At 36.0% G+C, this 11,912-nt stretch overlaps 1 protein-coding gene and 1 pseudogene across 2 annotated transcripts in view; one reads left to right on the top strand and one right to left on the bottom strand.

The window, feature by feature from the left end:
* Window positions 1–11,912, top strand: part of LOC102739429 (L-lactate dehydrogenase C chain) — a 50,973-nt gene that overhangs the window by 30,142 nt on the left and 8,919 nt on the right. Inside the window, exons 5-6 of the mRNA XM_081798506.1 lie at window positions 4,019–4,192; window positions 6,830–6,947. Coding sequence (XP_081654632.1) covers window positions 4,019–4,192; window positions 6,830–6,947 — 292 coding nt within the window. The remainder of the gene's footprint in view (window positions 1–4,018; window positions 4,193–6,829; window positions 6,948–11,912) is intronic.
* Window positions 1–11,912, bottom strand: part of LOC145716181 (WW domain-binding protein 2 pseudogene) — a 74,515-nt pseudogene that overhangs the window by 54,139 nt on the left and 8,464 nt on the right. The window lies entirely within an intron of this gene.

Below are 11,912 nucleotides of genomic sequence, written 5' to 3'. Positions count from 1 at the left end.
CTGGCCCCATTTTCTGGAATCTCGTATAATGGAATTGTACATTCATTAGTGAATGTAGTCTTTTTTGTCTGGCTTCTTTCACCTAGCATGATTATTTTGGGATTCATTCATGTTGCTCGGTGTATCAGTGATCTGTTCTTTTTTTACTGCTGAAGAGTAATTATTCTTTTAAATAATTTTAAATCCTCTTTTTCTATTCATATCCACTTATCCATTGGTAGATATTTAGGTTATTTCCAGTTTTTGGCTATTATGAATAAAGCTGCTGTAAACATTTGTGAACAAGTATTTTCATGGATGTATGTCATTATTTCTCTGGGTAAATACCTGGGTGGCTTATATGGTACGTATATGTTTAACTCTCTTAGAAGCTGCCAAACAGTTTTTCAAAGTGATTGTTCATTTTACATTCCCATCAGCACTAGAAGAGAGTACTGTTTGTTCCACATCCTTGCAAACACTTGGTATTGTCAGTCTTTTCAGTTTTAGTCATTCTAATATCATTATGGTTTTAATTAACTGTATTCCCTTCATGATCAAAGATGTTGAGCATTTTTCATGTGTTCCTTGGCTCTTAGTATATTTTCTTTTGTGAATGGTCTATTCATATCTTTCATTAAGATTTAAAAATTAGATCCATTGACCTTTAGTTCTTTTGACCTATAACTCAACCTTTAATTGTTGAATTATAAGAGTTCTTATATACACTGTATACAAGTCCCTTTGTCAGATATAAGTATTGCATAAGTTTCTCTCAGTCTGTGGCTTGCCTTTTTGTGTTCTTAATGATATTTTTCAAAGAGTAAAGTATATCATTTGGTGAAGTCCAGTTTATCAATTTCTTATTTATGTTTTATGCTTTTTTTACTTTTATTTATTATTATTATTTTTAAAAGATTTATTTTATTTATTTGAGAGAGGGAGAGTGAGCTTGAGCTGGGGGGGAGGGGTACAGAGGGAGAGGATCTCAAGCAGACTCAGCGCTGAGCACAGAGCCCTACGAGGGGCTCGATCTCACAACCCTGAGATCCTGACCTGAGCTGAAATCAGGAGCCAGCCAACTGAGCCACCCAGGCACCCCTATGTTCTTTTGACTTTTAGCTAAGAAACCTTTAGCCCACCCTAAGTCTGAAGATTTTCTCCTTTATTATTTTCTATAAGTTTTAACATTTTATCTTTTATATTTAGGACTGTAACTCATTTCATATTAATTTTAGTGTTTGATGTAAGGTGTCATTCATTTTTTCAATGATAATATCCAGTTTTTCTAGCAACATTGTTAAAAATACTTTTTTTCCCATTTGAATTGCTTTGACAACTTTTTTGAAAATTATCATTTATGTGAGTCTATTTCTAGATTCTCTATTTTTTCATTTATCTCCATATATATTCTTTTTTTGGTCATTTTCCATATATATTATTTTATTATTATCACACTATCTTGATTACACTAAATCTTCAAATCAGTTAATGTAAATTCTCTTTGTTCTTACTTTTTTTTTTCTCTGTTCTTTTCTAAAATTACTTTGGGTATTATGTGTTGTTTTAATTTTCACATGAATTTTACAGTTAGCTCCTCTATTTCTATAAAAACACATGCTGGGATGTTAATTGGGATTGTGTTAGATCTATAGATTAATTTGGAGATTGTATCTGAACACTATTAAGTCTTCCAGTCCATGAATATGGAATATCTCTCTATGTATGTATGTCTTCTTTATTCTCTTTTAGCAATGTTTTGTAGTTTTCAGGGTATAGGTCTTACACAAATTTTATTAAATTATCCCTAAGCATTTCATATTTTTGATGCTATTATAAAAAAAGTTGTCTTTACATTTCATTTTCCCATTGATTATTGCTAGTGTCTAGAAATACTATTGTTTTTCTCATATTGACTTTGTATCTTGAAAATGTTGCTAAGTTCACCTACTAATTCTAGTAATTTTATTCAAATTCTTAGGATATTCTGTGTATATTATCATGTCATCTGTAAACACAGTTTTATTAATTTTAATTCTTTCTTTCCAATTTGAAGACCTTTTTATATTCTTGCCTCATTTCACTGGTTAAAACCTCCAATACAATGGTGAATGTAAGTAATAATGAGATACAAATCAGCATGACTCTGGAGGCTTGCTTCCTTCCTCCTTTTGGTAGCTTAATAGAGAGCTCTATCAGCTGAACTGAGTCAGCTTGTGGAGAGACAGCAAGGCCTTACGCTGATATCAGCATTCCTGGCATGCACAGTTCTTTCTGGGGCCCTTGGTGTGTAGACCTTGGTCCTTGAAATACATACTTCTTACCATTGTTGCTAGACCCAGATATTCCTTGATAAATTTCTTGTTACTTAAGGAAACTAAGTGTTCCTTTCCCCCTCCAAAGCTAATTTAAAGATACGTAACATTGTGGTGGTGGGACTTGTCCTTGCTCTTGGAGGAGTTTCTAGAGAACACCCAGCTTTATAGCCAAAGGAGGCTCCTCTGCACTTGGCTATATTGTGTACAGAGGATCTCTGCCTAACCTATGCTGTGGAATAATGAAAGTTCAGTGTACACAGTGTGGTTCCTTATTTCTCTGCTTCTAAGATTTTCTCCAGTAAACACTATTTATATCTCTATCCTCTGGTGTTAGTGGCATGTGTCACCCTTGCCCAAGTATTGAGAGGGCACGTACTCGATTAATTCTTTTTCTTGTGGGGAAAACATTTAGTCTTTAATCATTGAGTATGATGTTTAATGTGAGTTTTTTATGAAATTCCCTTCGTTTCATAGTTGCAGAAAATTGTTTTTTAATTTAATTTAATTTTATTTAAAGATTTTATTTATTTATTTATTTGACAGAGAGAGACACAGCGAGAGAGGGAACACAAGCAGGGGGAGTGGGAGAGGGAGAAGCAGGCTTCCCACGGAGCAGGGAGCCCGATGCGGGACTCTACCCCAGGACCCTGGGACCATGACCTGAGCCGAAGGCAGACGCTTAACGACTGAGCCACCCAGGCACCCCTGATTTTTTTCTTAAAGATTTAATTAATTTTTTTAAAAAAAGATTTTATTTATTTATTTGACAGAGAGAGAGACAGCTAGAGAGGGAACACAAGCAGGGGGAGTGGGAGAGGGAGAAGCAGGCTTCCCGCCGAGCAGGGAGCCCGATGCGGGGCTCGATTCCAGGACCCTGGGATCATGACCTGAGCCGAAGGCAGACGCTTAACGACTGAGCCACCCAGGCGCCCCTTAATTAATTAATTTATTTAGAGAGAGCCCACTTGAGCAGGGGGGATGGGCAGAGGGAGAGGGAGAGAGAGAATCTTAAGCAGACTTGCTCAGCAGGAAATTGGGGCTCAATGCAGAGCTTGATCCCAGGACCCTAAGATCATGACCTGAGCTGAAATTAAGAGTGTGACGCTCAACTGGCTGAGCCACCCAGGCGCTCCAGAAAGTTTTTTTTTTTTTTTAATTCATTAATGAATATTGAATTTTGTCATTCACATCTGCATATGGCCCTGATCATGCATGTGGCCTTATTCTGGTAGGAGATGCTGATAGATTAGATGAGGCTGTGGTGAGGGAGAGGCAAAATCTAAGTGTGCTTAAGAAGGTAGAATTAATTTACTGCTTATTTAATACAGATAGGTACATTATCTCAAAAGAGGGCTTTTTTTGTTTTAAAATTCTTATCATGAATAATTTAACCTTTTTAACACCTATGGGAGAGATAATCCTTATTTGTTTGTTGACTTGCTTCACTTTGAACTCTGTAATGAATCTGTATTTGATTTTAAGACAGTTTATCTAGGGGTGCCTGGGTGGCTCAGTTGGTTAAGCATCCAACTCTTGAGCTCAACTCAGGTCTTGACCTCAGGGTCATGAATTCAAGCCCCACACTGGGTTCCATACTTGGCATGGAGCCTACTTAAAAAAAATAAATAAATAAAAGTAAAAAATACAATTTATCTATTTAGAAAAGAAAATTGTAGAAGGAAGTTACCATTAATTTTTTTCTAACAAATTATTCCTCCTAGTGGATATTTTGACATATGTGGTCTGGAAGCTAAGTGGCTTACCTGCAACTCGTGTAATTGGAAGTGGTTGTAATCTAGACTCTGCCCGTTTCCGTTACCTAATTGGAGAGAAATTGGGTGTCCATCCCACAAGCTGCCATGGTTGGATAATTGGAGAACATGGTGATTCTAGTGGTAAGTAGAAACCTATTATCATAATGTAATCATACTTCTTATCTCTAATCATGCTTATTTTCTTTAAAGTATATTTTTTTCTGATATTAATATAGCTACATAACTTTCATTTTGTTGGTATTGCCCTGGTGTATCTTTTTCTATTCCTGTACTTTGTCTTCTGTTCATGGATTTAGCTATCTCTCATAAAATATTGCACATAACATATAGCTGTTTTAAAAGTCAATGAGTGTTTCTCTTATCTGGAGAACTTTAACTTAGTGTGACTTTTAAACAGCAGCATTATTAAGATATAATTCACATACTCTAAAATTCATCCATTTAAAGTGTGTAATTCACTGGATTTTAGTGTAGTCAAAGAGTTGTGCAACCATTACTACAAGATAATTACAGAACATTTTCATCATCCCAAAAAGAAACTCCCATTCCTGTGCTCACACCCACCCCAGGCCCAGGCAGCCACTAACCTACTTTCTGATTTGTTTATTTCAGATTTTTCATGTAAGTAGAATTATATAATATGTGGTTTATACTATTACTTAGGCCACATGAACCTTTTTCTTTTCTGGACTTAAACATTTAATATCTGCTGTACAGTAGAACTTTCTACTTCTTACAATGTTCTCTAATTGTGTCATACATGCAAATCTTTCCATAATGTCAATAAACCCATTTTATAGGGAATAAGGACCATTTGTTCATTCATTCAATTGTTCATTAATTCAAAACATTTAATGAGCCCTTCTATTTTCCTTGTATTTCAAGGGTCATAGTATAATAAATATTTTTTAAACCATGATAAAATTTATGGTATACTTTAAAACATTTTTTCACTTAAGTATATATAACATATGCAGAAAAATTATACAGAATATAAATTTATAGCTCAATAAATCATCAAATAGTGAACACATCTGTGTAATTACCACTCTGGTAAATGCACTTTCTGCTCTGGTATGCACTTACCACTCTGGTAAAAGACACTTTCATGACCTCTCTCAATTACTGTCTTTCCTTTTCCCAAGCTAAACTTCTCATATCATAGTGTTTTACTTTTAAAAATAAATGCTTTTGATTTGATTTGGATAAATATTTGTTTCACCAGTGCCTTAATTTGAGCCTTCTTAACTCAGTCCTTCCTCCTCAAAGTCATTAAAAATAATTTTCCTAGGTATGTTTTAATGTCTCACATTTAATATTCTAGAATTTTATTTTTTATAAAGTAGTATATTCTGATTAGTATTGATTTGAATATATTTATTATTCTATTTAGTGAGATTTTCTTTTGTTTCTTTTTTCTTCTCTGCTTTCTACTGGATCATTTAAACTTTCTTTAATTTCCTCTACTACTTTGGATTATACACTCACTTTGTAAGTGGTCTGTATTCATACTTGACCTCAAAATAATTAGTGTGTTTATTCTTCTTTGGAATAATACATAGAACTTAGAATGTATTAAGTTTGATTGGCCTTGTTCTCTCACATATGTAATTACGGTTGACCCTTGAACGACATGGAGGTTAGGGGTTCCAATCCCCACAGCTGAAAATCTGTGTATAACTTTTGACTCCCCCAAAATTTAATTCTAATAGCCTACTGTTGGCTGGAAGCGTTAGTGATAACATAAACAGTTAATTCAATCAAAGTATGTTATATATATTATATGCTATTTTCTTTATAATAATACATGGTTCATCTGCAAGTTTTTTTCAAATTGTTGCACATCTCCAAAACATTTTCCAGTATACTTATTATACTTATATTAATGTATAAGTGGACTCACACAGTTCAAACCTGTGTGTTCAAGGGACAACAGTATTAACTACTTTTTTGGTTCCATTCTGTTTTCATATCCCCAAACTAATTATTACTATTTAAGTATAATACCTGTCTGGATTTGTGTACATGTTTGCCGGTTGTATTGCTTATCTTTATTTCCTGTGTCTAACTCCTTCCCCTGGATTCAATTCTTTCTTCCTGAAGTATATCCTGTCAGTTTTGTTTATATGAAAGTGTTTTAGTTTCACCTCATTTTGAATGACAGTTTAACTGATATAAGATTTTAGGTTGACAGTTATTCCCTCTCAGCTCTTTGTTACTGTTGAGTAGTATTTGTTGCTCTTTTCCTTCTAGTTGCTTATGATAGTTAATCTTATCTTACCCTTTTCTTTGTGGATTCTGTAGTTCCATCTTGCTTTATATGCCTCCTATACCACACAATTATAAATAACTTCTACTACATATTTTTTGAAATTTTATTATGTTAGTCACCATACATTACATCATTAGTGTTTGATGTAGTGTTCCATGCTTCATTGTTTGCATATAACACCCAGTCCTCCATTTAATACGTGCCCTCCTTAATACCCCTCACCGGGCTAACCCATCTCCCCACCCCCCTCCCCTCTGAAAACCTCAGTTTGTTTCCTGGCATCCATAGTCTCTCATGGTTTGTCTTACATATTTTTCTAATACTTTATAATTTTGTTTTTTTACATTTCTTTCTTTTGTCCATTTTGAACTTATTTTTATATATGTGTAAGGTAGTAACCTAACTTTATAATATAAACCCATTGAACTCAAAGAATTGATGCAGTACTGGAAAGAAGAGTTTATTCTGAGATATATTTCTTTTAGTGCCTTTGTGGAGTGGGGTGAATGTTGCTGGTGTTGCTCTGAAGACTCTAGACCCTAAATTAGGAACTGATTCAGACAAAGACCAGTGGAAAAATATCCATAAACAAGTTGTTGAAAGGTAACAGTACTCATTCAATGTCTCAGTGCCTTAATAATCAGTCTTAAGAATTCGTTTCACAGACAAAAAGTATATGTTGATCTTTGCCTTTTGTAAGATAAATAACTCTAACCTTCTGAAAATCCCCAAATTCAGACTTATATTATGCATAGCTTTCTTCGGGGGTCATTTTTTAAAAGGAAAATCTGCTTATCATTTCACAAGAACTCATATGTGTTGGAGGGTAATATAGCATAGTGATTATGATCACGAACTTTGGAACCAGGTTGCTCTTGTTTCCCTTGCCTTTGGTGATGTGTCCAGGAAGATGTTGCTGTGGCCGAGGCTGAAGAGGTTTCTGCCTGTGTTCTCCTCAAGGATTTTGATGGATTCATGTTTCACATTTAGGTCTTTGATCCATTTTGAGTCTATTTTTGTGTGTGGTGTAAGGAAATGGTCCAGTTTCATTTTTCTGCATGTGGCTGTCCAGTTTTCCCAACACCATTTGTTGAGGAGACTGTCTTTTTTCCATTGGACATTCTTTCCTGCTTTGTCGAAGATTAGTTGACCATAGAGTTGAGGGTCCATTTCTGGGCTCTCTCTTCTGTTCCATTGATCTATGTGTCTGTTTTTGTGCCAGTACCATACTGTCTTGATGATGACAGCTTTGTAATAGAGCTGGAAGTCCGGAATTGTGATGCCACCAGCTTTGGTTTTCTTTTTCAACATTCTTCTGGCTATTCAGGGTCTTTTCTGGTTCCATATAAATTTTAGGATTATTTATTCCATTTCTGTGAAAAAAATTGATGGTATTTTGATAGGGATTGCATTGAATGTGTAAATTGCTCTGGGTAGCATAGACATTTCACAATATTTGTTCTTTCAATCCATGAGCATGGGACGTTTTTCCATTTCTTTGTGTCTTCCTCAATTTCTTTAATGAGTATTCTATAGTTTTCTGAGTGCAGATCCTTTGCCTCTTTGGTTAGGTTTATTCCTAGGTATCTTATGATTTTGGGTGCAATTGTAAATGGGATCGACTCCTTAATTTCTCTTCCTTCTGTTTCGTTTTTGGTATATAGAAATGCAGGTGATTTCTGTGCATTGATTTTATATCCTGCCACTTTACTGAATTCCTGTATGAGTTCTAGCAGTTTTGGGGTGGAGTCTTTTGGGTTTTCCACGTAAAGAATCGTATCATCTGCAAAGAGTGAGAGTTTGACTTCTTCTTTGCCGATTTGGATGCCTTTTATTTCTTTTTGTTGTCTGATTGCTGAGGCTAGGACTTCTAATACTATGTTGAATAGCAGTGGTGATAGTGGACATCCCTGCCGTGTTCCTGACCTTAGGGGGAAAGCTGTCATTTTTTCCCCATTGAGAATGATATTCGCTTTGGGTTTTTCATAGATGGCTTTTATAATGTTGAGGTATGTACCCTCTATCCCTACACTGTGAAGAGTTTTAATCAAGAAAGAATGCTGTACTTTGTCAAATGGCTTTTTCTGCATCTGTTGAGAGTATCATATGGTTCTTGTCCTTTCTTTTATTAATGTAGTGTATCACATTGACTGATTTGTGGATGTTGAAGTAAACTTGCAGCCCAGGAATAAATCCCACTTGGTTGTGGTGGATAATCCTTTTAATGTACTGTTGGATCTCATTGCTAGTATCTTGGTGAGAATTTTTGTTTTCTATATGCCGTACAGCTTTTTGTTCCTCATTTCCTGTATTATTGTCTTCTTTTGTGTTTAGTTGATTTCTTTGTAGTGAAATATTTAAATTTCTTCTGTATATATTCTATAACTATTATAGTTATTTTCTTTTTGGTTACCATGGGTATTACACTTAGCATCCTAGTATTATAACACACTTATTTGAATTTGTACCAGCTTAACTTCAGTAACATACAAAAACTCTGCTCCTTTACAGCTCCATCCTCACCCCTTTTGATTATCGATTTCAAAAATAACATGTTTGGGGCGCCTGGGTGGCTCAGTTGTTAAGTGTCTGCCTTCGGCTCAGGTCATGATCCCAGGGTCCTGGGATCGAGTCCCGCATTGGGCTCCCTGCTCAGCAGGAAGCCTGCTTCTCCCTCTCCCACTTGCCCTGCTTGTGTTCCCTCTCTTGCTGTGTATCTCTGTCAAATAAATAAATAAAATCTTTAAAAAAAATTACATGTTTGTACATTGAATGCCCCCAAAATAAACTAATAATTCTTTTAACTGCATCAGTCTTTTAGACTTGAAAACAGGAATTACAAACTAAAGCCACAATAATACTATCTTTTTGATTGCTTTTTGAAAAATGTATTGGTCTGTTAAATTATTCCAAAAACAAAAAAGTAGAATTGCAACTACTGTTACAATATTACTAGCTTTTTATAATTTTGCCTGTGCATTTTCCTTTATTGAGATCTTTATTTTTTCATATGGCTTTGAGTTACTGTTCACTTTACCCTGCAGAATTCCATTGAGTGTTTCTTGCAGGTCAGGTCTAGTGGTGATGACTCCCCCAGCTTCTGTGTCTTTGGGGATATCTTAATTTCTCCCTCACTTTAGAAGGACAGTTTGCCAAATATAAAATATAAGATCCTTTGTTGACAGTTTTTTTTTTCTTTTAGTACTTTGAATGTATTTGCCCACTGCCTTCTGGACTCTAAAGTTTCTAATGAGAAATCTGCTAATAATCTTATTGTTTACTTTTCTTCAATGTTTTTTCTTTCTGTTCCTCAGATTCAGTAATTTCCATTGTTCTACCTTTAAGTTTGCTGATTCTTTCTTCTGCTTGTTCAAGTCTGCCTTTGAATCCCACTAATGAATTTCTCATTTTAGTTATTATGCTTTTAAGCTCTAAAATTTTTGGGGGGGTGGTTCTTCTTAGGTTTTCTTTTTTAAAAAAAAAATTTCCATTTTGTTCATTCACCATTTTCTTGACTTACTCCACATCTCCTTTATTTCTTTGAGCATCTTAAAGATAGTTACTCTAAAGTCTTTGTCTAATAGATTTGCCATCAGGTCTTTCTTAGGGACGGTTTCTGTTGATTAATATTTTTCCTTTGAATGGGCCATACTTTTCTATTCCTTTGAATACTTTGTGATTTTTTCATTGAAAACTGGATATTTGAATCTAATAATATAGTAACTCTGGAAATCAGATTCTCTCCCTTCCGAGGGTGTGTGTGTGTGTTTGTTGAAGGCTGTCTCCATGCCAAGGATCAGCCTGAGGTATAATCTTAAGGTCTTTTAGGTCTATTCTGAGTCTATGCCTTTTCCTGGTCATGCATATACAATTGATTTTTTACATTCTAGTCTTTAATATCTGGCTCCCAGTAAGAGAAAAAGAGAAAAATAAAGGGAATGGGGAGTGGATGCTTTCCTTTTAAATTTCCTGGAGGTCTCTTTAGCTAGATGGGAAGGGGATGCAATGATCGGGGGGAGGGACAACAACAATGGCTGCCCTTCTTTTTCTACACATCTGTCATCAGAAGCAACCCATCAGCCATTAGAGCACAGATCCCTGATATTTATTTTTTAATTTTTTAAAAAGATTTTATTTATTTACTTGACACACAGAGAGAGAAGGAGAGAGCAAGCACAAACAGGGGGAGCAGCAGAGGGAGAGGGAGAAGCAGGCTCTCCGCTGAGCAGGGAGCTGGATGTGGGGCTCAATCCCAGGACCCTGGGATCATGACCTGAGCCGAAACTAGCCGCTTAACCAACTGAGCCACCCAGGCGCCCCCAGATCCCTGATATTTAGAGGATGGGATCCTTTTTGCAGGCTGTGCATAAGCTGCTTGGGGAACATGTGAACAGCTGTTTGCTGAGGGTGGGGGATGGGTAGCTGCTACTGTGCTAAGAGCTGAAATTAACTACAGATTACCATTGGAGGCTTCCCTTGAAAGTTTCAAACCTTCAATAGACTCCAGAGTTCCAGAATAGTTATATTAGACAGATTTTGGCAAAACAATTATTGTCTAGGTGGGGAGATAGAATCCTGCTGCTTCCAGGGCACCTGGGTGGCTCAGTCATTGTCTGCCTTTGGCTCAGGTCATGATCCAGGGTCCTGGGATGGAGCCCCACATCGGGCTCCTTGCTCAGGGGGAAGCCTGCTTCTCCCTCTCCCGCTCCCCCTGCTTGTGTTCCCTCTCTCATTGTGTCTCTGTCAAATAAATAAATAAAATCTTAAAAAAAAAAAAAGAATCCTGGTGCTTCCTACTTCACCATCTTTTCAGAATCCTCCAGTGCTTAACTTTTTTTTTTTTTTTAAAGATTTTATTTATTCATTTGACAGAGAGAGACACAGTGAGAGAGGGAACACAAGCAGGGGGAGCGGGAGAGGGAGAAGCAGGCTCCCCACTGAGCAGGGAGCCTGATGCGGGACTTGATCCCAGGACCCTGGGATCATGACCTGAGCCGAAGGCAGCCGCTTAACCGACTGAGCCACCCAGGCGCCCCAAGTGCTTAACTTTTTTTAACCTAAAAAATTTTTTGTACAAAAGCATACCCAAAGTCATCTTCCTAGATAGCCCTGCCTTTTTGGAAAGGATCCATACCTACTGTTAACCTTCTACCCATGATACCTCCCCATGACCTTAGGTAATTATCTTTGTATCATATATTCCTCAGAGTTCCTTTGACAAACATGTCTTTGATATTTTATACATAGAAAAAGACAAGCTAGTATACCCCTAACCACCAGGATCTATACAATAGGTAACCAAAATCACTCACAGATGTTTTGGTAATCCTTAGCTAATTGGACTATCCTATTTTCCAATTTTATTTACTATCACCTTATTAAATGTATTGAGAGACTCATTTAATTGTGTATTTGATATTTCTAAAGCAAATTTATTTCCTCTTCTGGCCAATTTATTTCCACAGAGATTACATCGATTGGGAGTTTTAGGTAAATTTCCCCAACTATCTTTCCACTTTGGTAATTGTTATCGGTATTTCGTTTTCTTTCTTTCGTTCTTTTTTTTTT

The sequence above is a fragment of the Leptonychotes weddellii genome, chromosome 11 (genome assembly GCF_054177405.1).
Source record: "Leptonychotes weddellii isolate Sample4059 chromosome 11, ASM5417740v2, whole genome shotgun sequence".
Classification (NCBI taxonomy): Eukaryota; Metazoa; Chordata; class Mammalia; order Carnivora; family Phocidae; genus Leptonychotes; species Leptonychotes weddellii.
This window is presented reverse-complemented; position numbering and strand designations above follow the sequence as displayed.